Here is a 23,426-nt window from a genome sequence, read left to right as displayed (position 1 = left end):
GTCATGGCAAATTTCAGAGTAAATGTCTTTTTTTTGAGGAAGAAGAAGGCGGCAATTTGAATTTGTTGACTTAAGTCTCATTTCTCAACACAAATATATACTAGTAATCTGTGTTCTCAACCACTCGAATTTTATTATATAAAAAAGTAGGTACTCAGTGATTTTATCGTTTGCTTTTGCCTCAATAAAATTCGATAGATATGTATTTAGCGACCACCTACTCGCTTTATCGCACAACGGAAGCAGTTTCCCGTTGAACACTCCACTTCACACACTCCACATCTCCACTTGTACATACAAGTTTCATACCGCAAACATGATTAAAATTACCGCCCTCAACGAGGTCGATTCCGGCGAAGACACGGGAATGAAAGTGTCTAAGGAAGCGCTCGAGCAAATCGCAATTCAACACTATGCAACAGCACTCGATCTTCAGAGTAAAGGTAACGTAGAAGACGCCATCCAACTTTATAAAGATTTGTTGGGCACTGAACTCCTAGACGATGTCAAAAAGCCTGATTCAGGCGAATCGTCTACGCAGATTTTTCATTTGAAGTACCTCTGTTATAAAAACCTCGCAACATCGTCTAGCTACCTGGGCAAGTTGGAGGAGGCTATAGAAGCTTACGAGGCAGCTTCTGAGCTAGACAATTCTGATGTTACTCTTTGGCACCAATTCGGACAGGTTTGCATGCAAGCCAATCACTTTGAAAGTGCTCTTTACGCTTTCCAAAAAGGTGTAGAATGTAATCCTCGACACTGGCCATGCTTGGACCATTCCCTTACTTTACTATTAGCATTAGACTGCCCTGAACAGTGCATAGTTACAATTCACCATGCTCTGAAACTTGACCCTGGCTACTTACGAGGTTTGGTGTATAGGAGACACATCTATTCAGTCTATAAGCATATAAGAGAGTACATAGAGTATGTGGATCCCATTTATGAGTGGAAAGAGGAAGATGATGTACCCATAGATGAGGAGAAAGCTAAATTATTAATAAAAGAAGCAGAAACTATCTATAACGCCCATGTGGAGCAGCTGAAGAGTGAGAAGCTTGGGTTGCCAAATCTTACACTGAAGAAGCAAATACCAAAGTTAACTTGGGAGTCCATCGGAGACTCCTTGGTTCATATGCATCACTACATAACTGAAAATTGCCTGAGTCATGCTTGCCTTATAGAGATTCAACTGGAAGACTCCTCTGTAATAATAGAAGAATTTACATCCACTAAAATAGCCCGAAAAGGGAGCTATGTCATTGAAAGTAATATAAAGTCTGAGAAGGGCAAGACCAAAAAATGTACACGCAGTCGTGAACCAAACCTCCTAAAACAGTGGTATCGGTATACCAAAACTCTATCAACTCGAGGCCAAACAGCGAGCCAAAGAAATCATAAAATTTATAACACTTTGAAAGATCTATGTAGAGAAATACAATTTAAATTTAACACTAATAAAATATTTGATTTAGTTCTTTTCCCCATTGACATGACTGAAGAATATTTTGGTACAGAATCTGAAGAAAATGATGCTAAAGAATATATTATAAAACACACAAAGAATAGGAGGGATATTATATACTTACTCAATGACTACCTTGCTATATTGGCCTGTAAGTGGAAAAGTGTATGGCCCACTGCCTTAGCCAAGATATTCATTGAAGCCAACACATGCTACAGTACCCATATAGATATACCAGCATTTGTAAATAATAATAACGAAGACCTTCTTTTTTATACCAGAGTAAATATGTTAGCAGAAGAGTTGGCAGTAAAAGAAAAGTTAAAAGAATCTACCCAACAAGCACATGAGCTTAATATTATAGACTCAATAGAATTAATACTCACTCTAAATCCACAAATATTCTCAAGCGATGATCATTCAGAACTTATACAGCGAGTACTCAGACTAAAAATCCATGTCCATGTTTTAAATGGTAGTAAAGATTCAGCTTTAGAATGTGTCTGTCAATTATGTTATGAGATGCATGAAGATTTAACTTAAAAAATACACAACAATTATTTCTGGATTATGTTAAGATTATTTGCTGATTTTTCCAAAGATTATGTTATTCATGTTATTGCCATACCAAATTATACAAAATACTACTATGATAAAAAAATATGCTGAAAAATATTACCATGATTAAACAATAATATTAAAAGTTTAATAAACATGTTTTATTATTACTAGCTATTTGAGCGAGCTTTGCTCGGTATTTGATAAAACACGAATAAAATTATATTTTCCAAAAAGAATTCCTAGCTAGATCGATTTATTGCCCCCAAAACACTCTATATACTATATTTCATTAAAATCATTGGAGCCGATTCAAAGATTCAAATTATATTATATATAATATACAAGAATTGCTCGTTTAAAGATTATTAGTCAAGGCAAAGGTAACTCCCAATTTTGGCAGACAGATGGCATTAAGTTAAAAATGTAGACTACTCAGTAGTTACTATTTAATATGCATCAATGTTCCAACTTATTTACAATGAATTTTAAAACTTAAACTTAATCTAAGCACTCTGTGCAATTTTCTCCTCCTTTTTATTTGCTATTGGTGTGTCTCTACCGGGGTACATGTTTCCTTTTAAGTCGATAGCGTAATTGTAGTCAGTAGGGTTTGCTAGGGCTCTATCTATGGCTTCCTCCAGATTCTCTGGTGTGATATATGTACTGCTCCGTTCCTGAAGACAAAAAGTTTCTAATGAACTCAGAAAATATTGACAATTTTTAGTTTAAGAGGAAGAAAATATTTTTAATTTAATACAGATGTTACATTACAACCCACATCATAACGGCGGGACCATTCCAGCGGGGTGCACAGTTAAGTCTCATGGGTTGTATAGGTGTTAAGAAAGGTTGACTAAATTTAATTTTACTTAGTTAATTATAACTGTATCAATATAGGTAGTAAAAATTATAGTTAGAAATTTAAAAGCATCACTATTATCTATATAAAACCAAAAGAGCTGTAACTACCTTTTCCCGTCTAATTTCTTCGGATGCTTTGGCGATTTCCTCCCTCAGTTTTCTGTCCTTTTCTTCCATGCGGGCTAGAGCATACTCCTCCATGGCCGCTAGCTCCTCCTGCCTTCGGACCTCCCGATCGGCGGCCACCTGCTGGTTCCACTGCTCGTTGAGCTGCACGCAGCGCTCCCACTCCTCAGCTTCGAGCCGCTGAGACAACTCCGAACTAGCGCTGTCCCGCGAAGATTTCTCCAGGATCATGTCTTCGTGATAGAACCTCCGTATTGCCCTCATCTGCGTTTTATAGTTGTTGTTGATACGCAGCAGTTCTAAACGTTCCTCTTCCGACACGGAGGGCCGTTTCGGAATCCGATAAATTTTACTTTTCGCTACAGGCAGCCATCGAGGTTTTCGATGTGCTTCGGCGCTTTGTATAATCACAGGCCAAGCGCGTTTTAGTAAAGAATTGTTCGAAATCATTGCTTTGGATTGTTAAGTTGCACTGATTAGCTTTTAAGTTAAAAATAATTTTATGTGAATATAAACATAACCTATTTCCGAAAAAGACTATATAAAAGAAAACAAATTGTCTATGTTTAAGTTTTGACAGGTTTTTTTAACCAAGTATAAGTTGACAAAAAAGGACAATATTAATTGAATTAAAAAATTCAATGAGTTGCAAAATATTATATTTCGTGACGGGCTTTCAAGTTTCAAGTTTCATTATTATAGCATACATTAAAATTTAAATACGTAGAAGTTAGCCTTAAGCGCTTATTCCACTTATCCTAGCTAGGAAGTCCTAGCTAGGATCCTAACCAGGGGCGTAGCTACCGCCGTATCAGCCGTATCAATTATACGGGGCCCCCCGCCTATGGGGGCCCCCAAGGTGCGTAAAATATTGTGCGTATTAAAACTGATAAAAAATTATAGAACTTTTATGGGACAGAAACGCCTGTCAGACCTGTCACTATTGTCCATAGGGGCAGAAAATTTAGAAAAACTAAAGTCATCGATCATCAGCTATCAATGATTTAATTAATTAGTTTGCAGAAAAAAGGCAAGGAGAGTTAATAATATTTAATTTGAATTGTTTTTTAAAAAGTGACAGATAGATAATTATGATGAATAAGTAAATATTTCTTATAATTTTAAGCAAACATTTTTTTCTTTTTTGAGAAATCTTTACCCTTCCTAAGGCCCCCAAACAAATTTTATATGGGGCCCCGCCAAGGTACGCTACGCCCCTGATCCTAACAAATCTAGTCAAGTGGAATAACATTTAGAAAGCTAGGATCTTAGCTAGGATCCTAGCTTTCTAAATGTTATTCCACTTAAATTTGTTAGGATGCTAGCTAGGACTTCCTAGCTAGGATAAGTGGAATAAGCGCTTTAGCAGTTAGCTTAGCACTGCTATGTTTCAATGTTTGTTGTTAATGAGTTTGTCTATGATCCTGTAGGTATTTTCTTATCTATAGTTGCAATTTTGATAACTGACTTTGACATTTTGACGGCTGACAATTCACAATTGACATTTGACATGAGTTCCTTTTTTATTTTTGCATTTATTTTTGACGTTAATGTGATTTTAAACACCTACCCCCTGCCTCATCTGTTTTTACAGGTGAGGTACTTGCAATCTTATTTATTGAGTCACATAGACTAGACAAATCCATTATCCTCACGGACTCCAGAAGCGCTCTGGAGGGTATCATGGCCAATCAATTTCGTTGTAGGAACAGATTTCCAATTAATCTTAAAAATCAGGCAGCTATTAGATGCAAGATTCAAAACCTTCAAATAGTTTTAGCATGGATACCTGGCCACAGCGGTATTATTGGAAATGAAAATGCAGATGCTTATGCCAAACAAGCTGTTACAATGGGTGGACTTAACCATTACCAACTATATTTTTTTTACGTCCGTGCTACTAAATTAGATTCCGTTTAGGTCATGGAATTAATATGTATACCACATGTATACGTAGTACATAATATTAATTCCATGGTTTAGGTATACCTTGTTGTTTCACCAGACCTACAATAATAGAGCAAAGTCAACTCAGCCACTCTGACATTGGCAACTCACTGAGGCCGCCATAAATAAAGAAGAAGAAGATTTATTTTTGACAGCAAAAAGTTGCCGCTGCCCGCTGCATCGATCGACGCAAACTTTAATTTATTGATTTGTTGCATTCGCCAAGTGCATTTTATACCGCGGAAATGATAAAAATTGCCGCGTTAAACGATGAGTCCGGCGAGGATAGCGATTCAGAGGAAGAAGTGTCTAAGGAAGCGCTCGAACAGATCGCTTTCCAACAGTATGCAAAAGCTCTCGATCTTCAAAGAAAAGGTAGTTTATCTGATGCCACCCAGCTTCTAAAGGACTTATTGGACACGGAGCTCCTGTATGATGTCAAAAAACCGGCACCCGGCGAGAAGGCTTCGGGACCTTTATTCAATTTGAAGTATCTCTGTTATAAAAACCTCGCTTCGATGTTAAATAGCGGAGGTAAGCTGGACGAAGCAATAGAAGCTTATAGCGCTGCTTCGGAATTAGACGATACCGATGTATCACTTTGGCACCGTTTTGGACAAGTCTGTATGCAGGCTAAGCGCTATGAAATGGCACTTTATGCCTTTCAACGGGGAGTAGAACGAAACCCTCGTCACTGGCCATGCCTAGACAAAATTGTTACGTTATTATTGGCCTTAGACTACAACGAGCAATGTATTGCTACTATTCATGAAACTCTCAAACTTGATCCTGGCTACTTGCGAGGTTTGGTGTACAGGAGGCACATCTATACTATTTATAAACATATGAGAGAATACATGGAGTATCTAAACCCCATTTACAAGTGGAAGGAGGATGATGTCCCCATAGATGAGGAGAGAGCGAAAGTGTTACTGAAGGAGGCGGAAGTTATCAATGATGCGTATGTAGAGCAGCAGGAGGCAGAAAAGTTTGTGTACATGGTGCCAAATGTCACACTGAAGAAACCTATATCGAGGCTGACCTGGGAGTCCGTCGGAGATTCCTTGGTTCACATGCATCACTACATGACAGAACATTGCTTTAGTCATGCCTGCTTCATAGAAATTAAATTTGAAAAGGAAGATCCCGTTGTTGAAATGGAGGTATGTGAAGAAAAGGAAAATGAGGTGGTGGAAAAAACTGAGGAAGTAGTCGCTGATACGGAAAAGGTAACAGAACCAGCATCAGAGGTTGAAAACAATGAGGTGTCAGATAAAGAAAAGGCTGTGACAGACACTGAGAAAGTGGAGAGTGATGTGGAAATGGTCACTTCAGAAGCTGGGTCGGAGACTACACAGGCTACAAAGACAAGGAAAAATCCTGTTCGGCGGAGAGGCAGTGACCTTAGTTTCTTACAGCAGTGGGAGTGGTGCACTAAACGTAGATCAGCTCGTAAAAAGACGACAAGCCAAAAAGATTACAACATTTATGACACATTGCGGGCTATGGTTCCTGTTGGTCTCGTTCCTGAGAATCACCAAGAAGAGAAGGTCCAGGGCAAAGAATTGTCTTTTGATTTAGATATTGATAAGATGTATGAAGAATCTGCTGAAAATCGTGATGAAGAATATTTTGGCACTGAATCTGAACAGAATGATGTTAAAGAGTTTATTAAAAAATACACGGAGAATAGAAAGGATATTATAGATCTACTTAATGACTACCTAAGTATATTGGCCTGCAAGTGGAAAAAGAAATGGCCAAGTGGCTTAGCCAAGATATTCATTGAAGCCAACACATGCTACAGTACCCATATAGATATACCAGCATTTGTAAATGATAATAATCAGGAGCTCCTACATTATGTTAGAGTTAATCTTTTAGTTGAAGAATTGTTGGTGAATGAAAAGTTAAAAGACGAAACAGAAGAACCAGCACCATCACATAAACTTAGTGTAATAGACTCAATAGAAATAATTTTAACCGTCAATCCACACATATTTCCTAGCATTGAATGTCTGGAGCTTATTCTAAGAGCTCTCTGGCTTAAAGTCCACATACATATCTTAAATAAATGTGAAGATTTTGCACTAGACTGCCTTTATCAATTACAGCACGAGTTTGATGCAATGGGCGAACACTGTAGCTCGTACATCCTAAGCATTGTCAATTTTACATTCAAACCTCTGATATGCGAATATAAAATCTCTGAATATATAAAGTTTTTGGAGCGCAACAAAAAATTGTCTACAGTAAAAGAGCTGTATGATAGAGGGTGTTACGAGGAAGCCTTGTCTATTATCCTTGACTCATTTGAACATTGTAAAACGATGGCAAAGGATCAGGAGGCAGAAATGTCTTTAGATTTTGCTGTCCAGTTGTCCCTTATTTTGGACTCGTACTGGGCCCTGGGCAAAGCCAATATCTGCATGAAATGGTCCTTTATATGCCTTCATGAGGCCTTGAAGCATTATTTTCGATACACTTCCGGCACACCCGAATACGAGAAGTGGACACTTACAGTCATAAAAATTTTGTGCTGCATGGAGCATATATTCAGTAATGAGCCATTGTCTTGTTTAGATAGTGTGGAATCGAAAGAACTGAGCCAAGGTCTGGAAAACCTTATCCGTATAATAGGTCACCAAGTAGAAACGAACGCGGCCGAAATGCCTATCGACACTGTCGCTCCGTGGATCGTAATGCATTACATATTACAAAGGGAGGAAGATCAGGGTAGAGGAAGAACTCTCGAGGATAAAGTCGCATTCGATGACATACCAAATCCACTGATGCTGTTGTTTTTAGGGCACGAGCATTTAGGTGCCCGGAGTTGGTGCAGCAAATCAAACAGTAAATTACTCTTTTTCATCCTCGACACGGTGGTCCCGCGACTTCGCTCGCCTGCGCTGTCCAAGTCCTTGGAACAGATAGTACAACATTTGGAGCAAAGCGTCTACTGCCTCTTCGGTCACCCTAACAAGAAAAATAGAATCAAATATTTAATGGATCATTCGGTAACTGCACAAGAATTGGATTGGAAGAGAGCTCAACAGCTTTACGAAATATTTAGGCCGGCTGCTCTACCGGAGTTGGAAGGGAAAATACCGGGAATAACGGCCGACACGGAGGCACTGTTTCAGCGTATTCTGGAACTGATGCCCTCGGAACTCGATCCGCAAAAATATGTACCCGAGATGGATAAGTTTATCAAAGGCACCGAAGACAAGCTACCCTCGGTTCCGCCTCTGCTACCTTACAAAATGAAGGACATTTATTATCTGCTCGGCGACTATCATTTCAAACGGGAGGACAGAAAAATGGCGGTGAAATACAGCACCCTGGATGTTATAGTAAACAGCGACAGAGTTGAGTCGTGGGCGATGATATCTCTCGCTAAGGCAGCTAATTTAGAGATAGTCCTTAACTCGTGCAGAAATTTCAATAACGAGAGAGAGTTCCTAAATCCAGTAAAAACAGCAGTAAGATGTTTCAAACGTGCGCTCCAGCTAGATCCGGGCTACATGAATATACTAATAGAATATGGCAATTTCGTTTACTTTGTGCACTCGTTTTGTTCGAGAGTCCTGAAACAAGCGAGCGAGTCCTTGAGTATGGAAGAATTCGAAGCCCTCGAGCTACAAAAAGAGGAGTTCCTTAATACTACTTTCAAGTGTTTTACGACTGTTGTAAAAGATATAGCAAGTAACGGAGAAATCGACAAGACCAACGAGGAAGCTTGGCTCCTGTATTACATGCTGGGTAAAGTCGCGGAGAAAAAGAAAAAGCCACCGTCGGTCTATCTCAATTATTATATGCAGGGCGTTAAAAGTTTAATAGAAAGAGAAGCGACGTACCCCTTAAAAATAAATTACAGTTCACCGACCCACTTGGCGATAGAAGTTTTAGAGTTACATTACAGGATTCACGCTTCGATTCTCAAGTACATAGAGCAACATGAAAATAAACCAATACCTGCATCCGTTGGCAAGGTGTTCACGTCTTGTATTGAAGAATGGCTCCGAGGTCCTTATGCGAGAAACAAAAGTACACCGACAAAAACGGACACTGCACTTGACACTGAAGCTAAAACAGATGACGCACAGTCCGTGCAAGCCGCAAATATATTAAAAAGATCAATAAGTGATGCCGGAGAAGAAGACACACATGAGACAAAAAAATTAAAACTAGAATCTGCTGCAGCTAAAATAAGACGTTCAGCCTCATATGACTCGGAAAAAATTGGAAATAATAAAGACGCCGAGAGCAACAGAGACGACCAGGGCAATGCCGTGCCTGTGGAAAATAAGCCGAATGAAAATAAAGTTGAGGAAAAGGAGAAATCAGAAGAAAAAGAAATTAAGGAAACGGAAGAGGCAAGCGCGGAACCATCTGCTGCTTCCCAATCAGCTGAAAACAAAGATAAACCAGACGAACAGAATCGAGAAGCAGTTGAAAACAAAGATGACGACTCTTCTAGTTCCAGTTCCTCGTCATCGTCTTCAGAGTCTAGTTCTAGCGACTCTTCCTCTGACAGCAGCTGCGATTCTGGCAGAGGAAGCGACAGCTCGAGCAAATCTGCCCCACAGGCCGAACCCTTGACGGAGGCAGAAATAATGAAAATCATCACAGCGTGTATCGACGCATTAGAAGACTGTGCTAGTCGCTTTCCGCCTCACTATAAAGCTATATACCGTCTCGCTCATTATCACTTTTATTACAAAAATGGTAAAGATATAGAGCGATGTCGGGATTTAATGCTATCGTCGTTCGTTATGAGAAGTGGGCAGAAGCTGGGTGGGCTCTTCAGCGAAAGAAAGCCATCTAATTTCTTCAATAATATTTGGAAAATTCCTTTGACAGAGGTGGAACGAGCTGGTGGATTTGCGTTTCACATGAGCCGATCAGTTTTGCTGACTATGGAAATATTAAAGGAAATCGATGACCACAAAACACTCTTGGATCTGAGCTTACACCTGAATAGGATACCGGATCCCGATAAAAAGTATTTGAGAGATTCCGATCGAGAAGAACTGGCGCAACAAGCGTTTTCATTGTGCGTGCAGTCCCTGAAGGGCCAGGTGATTAAGTTCAGTCAGCAAGCCGATTTGAAAAGTAATGATGTAGAACAAAAGGCATTGAAGAGTCTGATGTTAGATATCTACCGAGCGTGGCAAAGAGTCCAAAAACAGCCCAACGCAAAACAATTTACCAATCTTCTCGTCGATGCTTATAAGTTAGTGACTACGACACCGATAACTGAAAACATGAATCTGGTCGATCTGAGCATGAAGTTCTGCCAATCTTTGATCCAAGCACTGAAACAGCAGGCCACATTGGCGAGTCAAAATGCTCAGAAGAAGCAAAGTCAGAGGGAAACTACAAAAGTCGCCGAAAGTTCCAAGTCCGTCCCTGTACCCGTCTCTAGTCAACCTAAAACTGATCACAAGATACAAACCAGCACATCATCATCCTCAAGCCTCCCTAAAATGTCCACCCAGGACATGGCGGCGGCTTTCCAGAACTACAATCCCCTGCTCAGCGACTCTCTGCTTTCCCAGCAAACGGCGGCCGCTCTGTCGCTGTCGTATTTGAGCAACATCAGCGCTCTCGCCGGCTACTCGTCCCTGCAAAACACTCTGCAGACGTCCATACAATCCTCGCTCCAGAACACATTCCAAAGCGAGTTTTATCGCCAATTCCTCGGTCAAAACTTCCCGTACATGCAGCCGCGGAAGAAGCAGAAGCGAGCTCCAAAAGCGACCACGTCGCGTCCGATACCCTCCACGACTCAGCCGAAGACGACGAAAAGCTTAAGTGGAACCTTCTCCTCCTTAACGAAACCCATTCAGTCAGTCCAAAAAACTACATCGGCGTCGCTGGCACCCAGCATGGGGACCGTCCTGCCGTCTCTACCCGCGTCGATGACGAGTCTCGCGCCGTACCCACCCTCGCACACCACCACGCAGAATCCGGCGCCCCAAGCCCACATGTCCACCATCACCAGCTCCATGCATCCCAAGCCGCCTCTACCTCACCAGCAGGCGAGCCCCGGTAAGACTCTACAGGAGAAATTGGCGGAGCGACAGAAAATAAGTCCGACCGTAAAAAATGCCGACATCAACGCGTCCATAAGCCGGCTACCCTCCTCGTTGACGATCACTAAAACGTCCAAACAGACTCAGGCTAAGAAACCAGAAGCTAAGAAGTCCCTCTCCTTTAGCAGCGAGGTCCGACCGAAACCGATCGCAACGGACGAGGTCATAGTGCTCGATGATGATGATTGAACGTTATATTATATTATGATTAGTTTTAGGATCTTTAGGCCTAATTTCACCAACATACACAAGCTCATAGTGTTAATGGCTTGTCAAAATATCATGTCTTCTCTTTCGTTAGTATGAAAAACGAGAGAGAGAATGTGATACCAATTCGAGCATTAACTTTTTAAACAGACGTTGGTGAAATTGAGCCTTACCATTAATTGTGACTGATTAGTGATTAATTCTAAATTTTTTATTCATTTCGACGAGTACAATTTGTTTTATTGGGATTATGTGATGGACTATCGTCTATCGCTCTATGAATTGAAGTTACCAAACAAAAAAATAGTCAACTCATCCCAGAATGTTTGATCCCTATTTCAATTAAGGGCATGTTTGCACTTCCTGATAAGGTGCCGGATAGGCTATCCACAACTTTTTTGACAGATTCTCCATTACTCCATACTTTATCTGTCAAGTAAGGTTGTGGATAGCCTATCCGGGACTTGTCAGAAAGTGGTGAAACAGGCCCTTATTCTTTTTTTTGTCTTTAAGAAGTTTAAGTTCTTTACAAGTTAAATAAACTTATCCTACCATTAAATATAATGCTCTTACGATGCACTTACAATTTAAAGCACAGTTTTTATAATGTATTCTATATTAGAGCTTTTAAAGTTGCAGTTTACTCAATCTTATGATCTACTAAAATGAATTCAAACACCTACAGGTATTTTATTTTTTAATGGGATAAAGAATATGAGTTTCATCAATGAATGTATTGCTCTGAGACGCAATATAATAATAATTCTTTATTTGTCTTTGATGATGATGTAATAATCTAACACTTACTGTTAGCGAATGAAAAAATGAGTTGTGTATTTTATTTTTGTTGTGATTATTGTATTGTAGCATTTTAAGTAAGTATGTGATAGCTTTTGCGGCCTTTTGCTGTTAGGTAGGTAGATTTTATTAAAATGGTGTTTATGTAAATTTTTGAAATGGTTGTCCAGATTTTTAATGCTTGATATCCAACATTTTATGAATTGTATAAATTATAAAACGAAGAGCATGTATTATAATTTCCTTATTCTTGGTATAAATGAACAGTGTTTCTACTGACTGTATTTTTAACGTGTATTATTTTAAATACTTAGTCATAATAATATACAAAATAATTGTACAGTTCCATAATCTATGTCTTATTACATACAATTTCCTAGTCTGTGTTGTTTCATTTAAAGTTCTCATAACTATTTCATCATTAATTCCAATCAAATAAAGTTGCAAGTTAGTTAAGTATAATTAAAAAAAAAAGTATCAAAGTTATCATATGTCTACACATTTAAAAGGTGATTATTTCACGTTCATATGCATTAAAAAACGAAATTTGGTATTAAATGATTTAATAAATAGTAATAAAGTATGTATAGTACATAATATAAACTGTTCCGATAATATTTGTCTAATTACAAATTACAATCAAATTATTTAACCAAATTGGTAAATGGTAGACCATTTACCAATAAACAGACAGCCGTACTGAGCTATATTAAAACATTTAAATCAACTGAAACGTAGATCAACTGAACTGTATAATTTTTCTTGTGTAGCAACTCTGGCGGCTGGTGCAAGCTACTGTATCAATTTGTTATAGTTCATATAAAGTGTACTTTAGATCAAAATTAACAAAACAGCATTTCTATTTGCATCTACCCACACTGACATATCCCCCCTCAACGCACGCGGTAATGGTAGAATTTGCAACTACCCGCACTGGCAAACCCCTCCCCTCCCTCACAGCACGCGGTAGGGGTAGTATTTGCATCTACTTACACGCACTGGCATATCCCCCCCCCCCTCACAGTACGAGGTAGACTCGCGCTGACTTATCCCCCCCCCCCCCCCCCCCCTCACAGCACGCGGTAGTGGTAGAAGTGTATGAGCATGCGACTGAGGTTGAAGTTGGCGGGCAGGCTGGCGAGGTACAGCAGCGCTAGCGCCGGCAGCGGCAGCAGGAACAGGCGCGTGTTCTGCAGCTGCGGCAGATCTGGAACAGGTTAATGACAATAGTTCAGTGGTAGTCAACCTTTTCTTTATACGGGTCGCAACCAACTTTTTTAGTTTAACTTCACACGGGCCACTGAAAAAGTCCCGGCGGACCGCAGGTTGAGTATAGCTGCTCTATTCGCTCGCTACGAAAGGCTACCTTTGACTAATGTTTCGATTTTGATTTTCTTATATTATTATATATAAAATTCTCGTGTCACAATGTTTGTAACCGTACTCCTTTTTTAAATTGATAAGTTCATTTGTTGAATAAATAATAGTAAATTACAACTCGAGAGTCGAGACCAACGGCGATCATTTTTTGTGCGACGGGATAGCGATGGACGTTGCCATTTTGACGTACTTATTTAGTCATTTCAATAAAATAATATGAGCGAAATCAATGATGTTTTTTATAATAAAATATCAGTGGGCGAATTACTTTAGACGGCACAACAACGTTTGCCGGGACAGCTAGTAAGACAGTAGAATCGTTCTTTTATATGGTGCCCCATATTATTCCTTGGGCAGCGCCTACGACGTCTTAAATCACAGGAAGTTTGTCCGCCACCGCGACCGACAAAAATTCAAATAAGTTTCATTTTCTACTGATATTAGTGTAGCGACCGATGCCGCCGCTGCTTGTGCAGCAAAAAAGGAAAATGAAACCTAAGGGTCAATTCAGACCGCAACGCCTTACACGACGAGGCGAGGCGAGGCGCGGCGCGGCATAAATTTGTATTTTGTATGGATTTGACAGATTTCAATTGCGTGAGATGTCTTGCGAATCTGTCAAATCCATATAAATTTAGAAATGCATCTGACGCGTCGCGTTGCGGTCGGATTCAACATCGCAAGCAGTGCGGCAGCAGCGCGACTTCTATACAAATGACAGTCGCGCGGCTGCCGCACTGCTTGCGACGTAATGTGAAGGCGCTCTTAGTCATAAAGTGGCATTCTATTTGATTTTTTGTCGCTGACGTCGCTTGATATGATATTTTGATTGCTGATATGATTTTGTTGAGATGTCATTATAATCTCACCACCGCCAATGGCATGGCAGTACAATATAATATCATCGGATACATCAATACATGACGTCTTCAGCAGTAGCTATATACTGCATTTTATTTACGGCCGTTCCCAATATTCAATCTATCTCTGGTTTGACATACAACCGATCGCAGCTAACATTGAATTGACATAAAATATGTCTCTAATGTCTAATGTGAGCTATTCCTATCTCTAGTAAGGCAAAACCAGAAATAGATCAAATATTGGGAACGGCCGTTAGTAACCTAGGCAGGATTTTCAGCGCCGAATGCCGATACTCACTGCTGTACCCGAGGAATGTGATGTAGAGGTAGTAGACGCAGGAGGCCAGCCAGAACGAGTTGGCCACCACACACGACACCAGACCGCCGTGCGAGAGGAGCTCTGGAATACAGAATATATTTGACGTGGGAGAGCCATGCTTCGGCACGAATGGGCCGGCTCGACCGTAGAAATACCACGTTCTCACAGAAAACCGGCGTGGAACAGCGCTTGCGCTGTGTTTCGCCGAGTGAGTGAGTTTACCGGAGGCCCAATCCCCTTTCCTATTCATATAGTACAATCAAACATGTGTCTAGGAAAAAAGTATTGTTGTATTAGAGCAGGGGTTCCCAAACTTATTTTGTGGACTGCCCACATTGAGAACAAATTATGTTTTAGCGCCCCCTTTGTTTGAATTTAAAATTAATCCAGATGAAATAAAGCCTCCAAGCCTCTACACAATGCCCCCATTTTTTTGTAGGTCCCACAGTCCCCTTTAGACCTTCAGCGCTCACAAGGGAGCGTTATCGCCCACTTTGGGAAAGGCTATAATAAAGTAAAAGGAATTTTTGTATAAAATTTTTTTTTTTTTTGGCTAACAAGCAAACGGGTCACCTGATGGAAAGCAACTTCCGTCGCCCATGGACACTCGCAGCAACAGGATAGCTGCAGGTGCGTTGCCAGCCTTTTAGGCTCAAAACACGGTGTGTCAGAGGCGAGGCGAGCAGTTTCAGTGTATACTACGTATTACAATAATGAAGATAAAGTTTAAAATCATATGACACTGAAACTGCTCGTTTCGCCTCTGCCGTTCCGGTGTAAATCGTCCCTTAAGAGGGAATAGGGTAATAGGGCCTAGGGGAGGGTACACTTAGGGTCTGTATGAGCCCCTGTGTACAGAGATGACTGTGAACGTGCTGAAAGAGTTAATTTTGACTTGTATGTTTCTATAAAAACACCCTAACATCGAAGCCTAACATCAATAATTTTCCTATACAATAATAAAAAACGTAACTCCATATAGTTACACATCCAAAAGTATTTTCAATTTGTTTCCTTGCGCCCTGTATATCAAGTGAAAACGCCTCCGTGGTCTAGTGGTATAAAGCGCGGCTCTTGACTCTGAGGTCGTGGGTTCGATTCCCGCGTTGGAAACATGTTATTTCCAACTTTTGTTAGGACGATGCAGGCTGATCACCTGATTGTCTGACAAGTAAGATGATCCATGCGTTGGATGGGCATGTAAAAAGTCGGTCCTGGGCCTGATTTCTCGCCGGTCGTGTCGGTCTTTTGACTTGGTTATGAGAGTAAAGGAATAGAGAGTGCTCTTGAGTCTTGTGTACTGCGCACCCACTTGGGCACTATAAAATTACTCCTGCGCAGTTGGCCTGGTTTCAATGAAACTGGCCACAGTCACCAAAACCGGGAGCTATTATTATTATTATTATTATATCAAGTGAAAGGGATTAATATGTTGAACATTTTATTATGTGGCGGAAACGTATCCCTGTGTTAATGTCCCATTACAGCTAAGGTAAAAGCGGCGCTACAGTAAAAGCCAGTAGCTTTATACTAACGGTTGAACAGCAGTATCTGCGCGCAGTGCAGCAGCGACAGAGGCGGGAAGAACGCGTTAATGTGGACGTCGAAGCTGTAGCCCCACTCCACGTCCGCACTGCTCGCGTCCACACGGAGATACTTGTTGCTCATGTACCTGGTGATATGTGGAAAATTTTGCATTAGTTTCTATAGATACCGCATGTGTAGATATGTACTTCGCGTGCCATATCGCGTTCCCAAACGACGAGCTTTTAAAAATGCCTAAAAGCCTAATTGTGCCTTATTGAGCTGTAGAAATTTGAATAGAAACATTAGCCTAGATAATAAAGAAAGAGACCTTTCTCATCATCGGTACGTCACAGTAGGTAGGAAAAAAATGGCACGCTCGTTTTCATACAAATGCAGGGATATGCGGTATCTATCTTGATCTATGCTGTGATTATATATGATGATTACTGAACTATAATATGTGTAAATTGTGTATAATATGTGTAAAACTATATAATGTGACTATAATATGATGATTACTGAACATGACCTTATAGCAGTGACCGAATCGTTCTTAGACACTTCGATTGATGATAATGAAATCTCTGCAGGCAACTGGAGCATATTACGCAGAGATAGATTATCTTTTGGAGGCGGAGTTTTGCTTGCATCTCGCCCAGGCATATCATTGAACCGATGTCGTCAACTCGAAACTGATCATGGGGAGGATTTATGGGCCTCTTTCTCCTATCTGGGCTCCTTAATTTACGTCTGCGTTGTTTACCTCAAGCCAACTGCAGCAGATGATGAGTATATGTCATGGTTCTACAAGGTCGAAGAAATAATTTCTAACTTGAAGGGACATTTCATAATTTTGGGAGACCTTAATATGAATAGTGCATCTGTTACCATAAAAAATTATTATTGTTATTTCTTAAGTTATTGTAATATGTATGATGTAAATGATGTGATGAATATGCATGGGAGTAAGTTGGATGTTGTTTTGACGCGGAAGGGCGCTGTCGCTAGTTGTGACTATGTACCGGGAATGGAACTGGTCCCGATTGACCTATATCATCCTCCTCTTGACGTTACTGTCTTCATCGTGTCGTGTAAGCCCACTGAGGCTATGGAACCTAGTAACGTCAACAAGCGGCATGATTATAATTTTACCAGAGCTGATTTTGTGCAATTATACCATACTCTGAAAACTGCCCCTTGGTACAATGTTCTAGATAATACTGATACCCATTCTGCTACCGATACATTTTATAACATCTTGTATAACGCATTCGACACTTCTGTTCCCATGAAAAAAAGACAATCCTCGGGCAACAGGCGGTATCCTGTCTGGTTCACTGCAGATATACTTAGTGGTCTAAAACAAAAGAAACGACTGCATATTAAATGGAAACGTACTCGTTCTGAGCTAATCTACACTCAATTTAAGAACCTGCGTTCGGAACTGAAAATGAAAGTAAAGGCCGAGTATAGCTCCCATTGCTCTGCCATCGAAAGCAGATTGTTCAAATATCCAAAGCAATTTTGGCAGCACATTTCCAATTTAAAATCTAAGGGTGGGTTTGAACCAACTGTATCATTTAACGGTTCTTTCTATTCTGGAACTAAAAGTGCAGAAGCATTTGCTCGATACTTCTCTAGCGTTTTTCTCCCTGATGTACCTAAACTAGATCCCAATTTGGAGTCTGTAAATACAGTGGGAACTAATATAATTCTTCCGTCTTTAATCTATGGTGACGTAGAAAAGGCTATCGACAAGCTAAAAGCACACAGCTCGATAGGCACTGATAGTGTACCCCCATATGTCCTAAAAGCGTGCAAAGACATATTTACCGTTCCGTTATGTCACCTGTTCAACACATCACTCAAAGCCGGAATATATCCTGAACAATGGAATTTATCGAGGGTCATGCCTATTCCCAAAACGAGCGATCGACTGTCTGTAGAAAACCACAGACCTATAGCTGTATTGCCTTCTGTTGCCAAAGTTTTTGAGCTTGTACTTCATAATATATTAATGAAACAGATCCGTGGAATTCTTTCTGACAACCAGCATGGTTTCCGTCCTGGTCGCTCTGTCAGTACGAATCTTCTAGCTCACGTTGACATAATTTCTAAGGCTCTTGACGCAGGCTATCAAGTGGACGTTCTATACTTTGATTTCTGCAAAGCCTTTGATAGAGTCGATAATGATGTCCTCCTCAAAAAGTTGAGCGCTCTTGGGTTCTCTCCTAGTCTTGTTCGTTTTTTCGCAGATTATCTTCGTGATCGGAAACAATTTGTGAGGTATGGATGTTTTGAGAGTGCCCCTTATCATACACGCTCTGGTGTTAGCCAAGGGTCAGTGTTGGGCCCACTCTTATTTCTTATATTTATTAACGATCTTACAACCATTCTTAAGTTTGCTAAGTGTTTACTGTATGCCGACGACCTCAAGATTATTATGATCATAAAATCTCTTTATGACTGTCTTCTTCTGCAAAAAGACTTGGATGCTGTACAATACTGGAGTATTTCCAACAACCTTTTGTTTAATATGAATAAGTGTAGCGTAATGACTTATGGGCGGAAGCTACACCCGATCATCTTTAATTATTCTATGGATGGTCATATTATTTCCCGTGTCCATAGTATCAAGGACTTAGGGGTGTACTTTGACAAAACTCTTACGTTTAGGGACCACATATATGAGACGGCTCAAGACAGTTTCAAACGTCTAGGTTTTGTACTCCGCAACGTTAAGGACTTTAAAAATCCCGCCGTTATAAAATTGCTATACAACGCACTAGTACGCAGCAAGCTAGAAACAAATGCGTGTGTCTGGGCTCCCTACACAGCTACATCAATTCTGATGCTGGAAAAAATCCAAAAGGCGTTTCTCAGATTTTTATTTAAGAAAGTGTACGGATACTACCCTTACATGTACCCAACTGGCTATCTCTTGGGTACCTTAGGTTACCAATCTCTAGAGGTCCGACGAGGCGTTGACCTACTATTGGTTGCCTTAAAAATCCTTCGCAATATAATCGATTGCCCTGAACTCCATGCCTTAATGTGCCGCTTGTTTGTGCCTGACAACTATCTAAAGCACCGTCCTAGCCGTCGGCCAAAATTATTCGCACTGCCGACATCTCGGACTGTCGTGAGAGCTGAGTCCCCGCTGTACCGAGCACTAAACTTGCTCAACGCCCTTCTGTCGGCTAATCCTGAATGTGATGTGTTTGTTGATAAGTGGTTGGATGTGAAGAGAGCATGTGTAGGATTTTGTGAAAGTAAGTACGAAAGGGTTTCTTCTATTACTATTTAATCTAATTTGTTTATGTATTGTAACAATGTCATAATTAATTTTAAGTCAAGACAAATTATTGTAATTGGGGTAACCCGTTTTAATTAACTTTAATAAATAAATAATAATTACAACTCATATAACTTTGACATCTGCGCGGCTAAAATATGATTCATTTTTAAAAATCGCGAAATGGTCACTCTGCTTGCAATTCATGTCTAGTAATGCGTACTAATTTGACATTCGTCAGTTTGACAATAATTCATTTTCTGAATTGATTTGAGAGGAATTGCAAAATGTAACCTGTTTAAGGGGGGTATTACATTATCATTTATATTGGATCATTTCTATGATCATATATATGATCATTTGATCATATCTACATATTACATTATCATATTTCATTGATCCTATTTTACGTCATATGTGGTTTCAATAGCCAATGGAGAGCGCTAACGCTGACAGGTATTGACGTCAGGGTTACTAGATCTCAGAGAATTCGATTTGTCAAAAGACATCGTCATTTTTAAAATGGCTTGTTTTTTGTTATTTCAGCAAGATTATCCAAGTATATAATTAGAAAAATAATTACTTTACATTATTTGAAACATATTAACGAACAAGAAATTAAAAACTCTTTTTTATATTAAATAACTGGCTACACCTATTTCTATGACCGTATTGGATCCAATCTCTCAGCAAATGTCAAAAATCTATGATCAAGGAAGAAATGAATCATATGTCTATATTACATTATCCAATATCATTGACTCAATGATCTCAGATCCAATATATATGATAATCTAATATCCCCCTAGGTCTGCTGTACTTACTACAAGTCTACAACTTATACTTACTTTTGACATCCATACTTCCATACTAATATTATAATTCGCCATGCGAAAGTGTGTCTGTCCGTCTGTCTGTCTGTTACCTTTTCACGCCCAAGCCGCTAAACCGATTTTGCTGAAATTTGGCGTGGAGATACTTTGAGTCCTGGGAAAGGACATAGGATAGTTTTTGTCATAAAAAATGTACGGTTCCCGCGCGATAAACAAGTTTTGGCGCATCGGACTTGCGGACGTCATCTAGTCTATACTAAAATTATTATAAATGCAAAAGTATATGTGTAGATGCTTTTAGTCATAAATAATAATAGTGTTGGCACTACAAACTACCAAAAGTTATTTATAATCTTAAGTTTTATGACTTTTCTTTTTGTTACTCATAGTAGATTTGTTTTTTAATCAGTTAATAAAATAAGTTTATTATCAGTGCAATGTAAAAGGACATTTACTGGGCAGTTTTTAACTACATAGTAAAAATACTTATAAGTTATAACATTAACAATGGTGATTGCTGTGTACAATGTACCATTGAGGAAGTTGATTCATATGCAATTGACAGACCAATGTTATTTGGTCGAATATATCAATTAAATGTTAATTGTGATCTGTCAGCTGGATTTGACGTAAAACGACCAAACTACTTAGGTCCCCGATTTGCATAGGAATCAACTTCTCTGATAGTACATTGCTATATCCCCGCTAGCATCTTTAACTTGCTCACAAATATATCTAATAGGGAGGTTTAAGAAAGCAATATACTAAATATATTACACAAGTAAAAGAGACATAAAGTGAATAATCTGAAGAAGGAACCAATAAGACTTCTAAGCATTTATTACACAGCTTTACATCACATTCTTACAAATGACACAACCCTTGAATTATGTTATCCTTTCAACATGGTCAGTATATTTGCGCCATAGCAAACTCACCAGAAAAATGTAGATGCAATGATGCCCGCTCCGATAAAGTCCACAAACACCACGTACAGGATAAACAGCACACACTGCCCCCACGTCAATCCCATTGCCAGAGCAAAGCATATTGATGATACTGTAACATATTAGTAGCATGCTGTAAAAAAACCCTACTCACGTAAAACATTTGATGAAATGAAAACAATGTTTAAAAAAACTAAGAAAAAGAATATTTACTTTTTTTTTCCCTCTTCATACAAAATTTTGTGTAAATACAGCCATTGCTGAGATACCATATCGTTACAGAGAATTACCTAACAGAAATAAAGTTTCAATGTAGTTTACTAAACATTAATACTTAGCTAAACTTTTCAACTGTATTTATACTAGTCTTATAATTTTATGGTCCTAAGTGTAATAACATAACATAAATATTGTTTAAAGCAACTTACAAAATAGCCAAATACTGAGTAAGACCAGGAACGCAGGATCATCTCTCGCAAATTGTGATTTTGTATCTGAAATGTTTTATTTAAATGTTTAAGTGGTATATTTCTACAAAGATGAAGATAAACTATATTCTTACTTTGTAAAGAAAGACAATATAGAAATTAAATACTTACGTTTCCTATAGTTAAAATTTCTAAACACTTTCTGCGGTGAGACAAACAAGTACACCATTTGCCAAGCGGCAAACTCAAAGTCCATTTGGTTGAATTTGAACAGCCTCCTCAAGTATTTGTATCGCTTAACCGCGGCGCTAGCTGTGGTGGGCTGGTAGTTTGCTGGTGCAGGTAGAGGAGACGTACTCCTCGGGTAGTTCATAGGAGGTGGAGACGTTGAGTATTTCATCATTGTGGATTTCTACTTAAACTTAGTTAGTCCTGACTTTGAAGCCTCGGGAATAAGTAGACCAATGACGTATTTATATAAAACTCATCATTTATTTTATATTCTAATTGTTTTCATTATTTTCTAAAGTACAAATCAAAGAGAATATAATCACTTGGTACACATTACAGCAAAATAATACAGTGTTGCCAGAGTATTCTCAGCCCAGGTTGCTATTTGTAGGTTCAAATGTTGCCATCTGAAACCAAATGTTGCCATTAGAAAAAAAACCTGTAAAAAAAACGTACTGTGCCTTTTAATAAAAAATATTTATACCTACCTATTGAGTACTGTTTTATTGCTATGCTTTTTGGTTGATAAAAATTAAAATCGAAAAAAATCATGTTTTCCTGAAAATAAAAGTATTATAAAATATAAATAAAATGATAAAAATTAAAATAAAAAATAAATTTAGACTCCATTTTACAACAATATTAAAATCCATTCAGAAATTAAATATTAAAACATGCAAAAAATAAACATAAATTTCCTAGCACCTTTAAAACAATAAAGAGGACTTACCAACAGATTTAAACACAAAAGTATTAGAAAACCACGAAAAAATTTCCTTTGCATCGCACTACACAGTGCACACAGCCACACACAAAGAATTTATTTAAAAAACACACTGTGGTCACAAAGTTTCTTCCATTTTTGTTTACATAAAATTACTTTTATCTCTAGCTGCACCAAAATAGACCTTTTGCGGGTAGAAATATGAGTACAATTTGTTTGTCTATTATATAAGTATTGTTTTCATTTGGGAATAAAAATGCGTTCAAGATTTTGATTTTGTTCAATTCGATGAATTCAGTTCATCTGCGAAATATATTCGATATTTTTTTACCAATGATCGCGCGACAAGTCGAAAAGTTGCCAAAAAGTTGCCATTTGGTTGCCACGAAGGGTCAAATGTTGCCAAAAAGGCAACCAAAGTTGTCAAATGGCAACGCTGAAATAATGTGACGTTTCACAAAAGTCAATGCGATTCACCAACAATGACGAGTGCACAGATTACTAGAGTGCGTTTCATAGAATACTGAGGCTGCGTTCCAGATGACGTTAATTTTGACCAAAACGCTCAAAACGTCCCCTTCTGCCGTTCCCTTTGGCGACCGGGGTCGTTTTGATAGCGGCTATGACGTCACTCATGACGTCATCATTTTCGCTCAAAACGACCCTTGACGAAGATGGGTCAAAGTGGGCGTTCTAGTTTTTTTTTTAAATTTTAACGTAACTATATCGCGAAAGCCATGTTCGAAAAGTTTTCAGGAGAGAGTAGAGACAAAAAAACTTTATATTGTTTCATTACAAATAATATTTGAATTAAAT

The 23,426-nt window shown here is 39.0% G+C and overlaps 4 protein-coding genes across 4 annotated transcripts; 2 read left to right on the top strand and 2 right to left on the bottom strand.

The window, feature by feature from the left end:
* Positions 1-107: 107 nt before the first annotated feature.
* Positions 108-2,121, top strand: LOC121735763 (calcineurin-binding protein cabin-1-like). Its single transcript, XM_042126685.1, has one exon. The coding sequence runs from the start codon at positions 317-319 to the stop codon at positions 2,006-2,008; it is 1,692 nt and encodes a 563-aa protein (XP_041982619.1). The 5' UTR covers positions 108-316; the 3' UTR covers positions 2,009-2,121.
* Positions 2,122-2,455: 334 nt separating this feature from the next.
* Positions 2,456-3,558, bottom strand: LOC121735766 (probable 28S ribosomal protein S26, mitochondrial). The gene is made up of 2 exons (XM_042126687.1): positions 2,996-3,558; positions 2,456-2,700 (listed from the first exon to the last, which is right to left on the bottom strand). The coding sequence occupies exons 1-2, from the start codon at positions 3,461-3,463 to the stop codon at positions 2,530-2,532; spliced, it is 639 nt and encodes a 212-aa protein (XP_041982621.1). The 5' UTR covers positions 3,464-3,558; the 3' UTR covers positions 2,456-2,529.
* A 1,579-nt stretch (positions 3,559-5,137) lies between these two features.
* Positions 5,138-11,659, top strand: LOC121735762 (calcineurin-binding protein cabin-1-like). Its single transcript, XM_042126684.1, has one exon. The coding sequence runs from the start codon at positions 5,206-5,208 to the stop codon at positions 11,245-11,247; it is 6,042 nt and encodes a 2,013-aa protein (XP_041982618.1). The 5' UTR covers positions 5,138-5,205; the 3' UTR covers positions 11,248-11,659.
* A 1,466-nt stretch (positions 11,660-13,125) lies between these two features.
* On the bottom strand, positions 13,126-22,180 carry LOC121735765 (protein unc-50 homolog). Its single transcript, XM_042126686.1, has 6 exons — positions 21,827-22,180; positions 21,656-21,721; positions 21,219-21,339; positions 16,161-16,297; positions 14,605-14,706; positions 13,126-13,270 (listed from the first exon to the last, which is right to left on the bottom strand). The coding sequence occupies exons 1-6, from the start codon at positions 22,056-22,058 to the stop codon at positions 13,134-13,136; spliced, it is 795 nt and encodes a 264-aa protein (XP_041982620.1). The 5' UTR covers positions 22,059-22,180; the 3' UTR covers positions 13,126-13,133.
* Between the last annotated feature and the right edge of the window lie 1,246 nt (positions 22,181-23,426).

This window comes from Aricia agestis, chromosome 18, assembly GCF_905147365.1.
Source record: "Aricia agestis chromosome 18, ilAriAges1.1, whole genome shotgun sequence".
NCBI lineage: Eukaryota > Metazoa > Arthropoda > Insecta > Lepidoptera > Lycaenidae > Aricia > Aricia agestis.
This window is presented reverse-complemented; position numbering and strand designations above follow the sequence as displayed.

Excerpts from the sequence above, each read along its gene's own strand:
- LOC121735763 (XM_042126685.1), top strand. The coding sequence starts at position 317 with ATGATTAAAATTACCGCCCTCAACGAGGTCGATTCCGGCGAAGACACG.
- LOC121735766 (XM_042126687.1), bottom strand. The coding sequence starts at position 3,463 with ATGATTTCGAACAATTCTTTACTAAAACGCGCTTGGCCTGTGATTATA. Across the intron at positions 2,701-2,995 it reads AAGAAATTAGACGGGAAAAG|GAACGGAGCAGTACATATAT; the intron begins GTAGTTACAGCT and ends TTTTGTCTTCAG.
- LOC121735762 (XM_042126684.1), top strand. The coding sequence starts at position 5,206 with ATGATAAAAATTGCCGCGTTAAACGATGAGTCCGGCGAGGATAGCGAT.
- LOC121735765 (XM_042126686.1), bottom strand. The coding sequence starts at position 22,058 with ATGATGAAATACTCAACGTCTCCACCTCCTATGAACTACCCGAGGAGT. Across the intron at positions 16,298-21,218 it reads ATTGCATCTACATTTTTCTG|GTACATGAGCAACAAGTATC; the intron begins GTGAGTTTGCTA and ends ACATATCACCAG. Across the intron at positions 13,271-14,604 it reads CACATTCCTCGGGTACAGCA|ATCTGCCGCAGCTGCAGAAC; the intron begins GTGAGTATCGGC and ends AACCTGTTCCAG.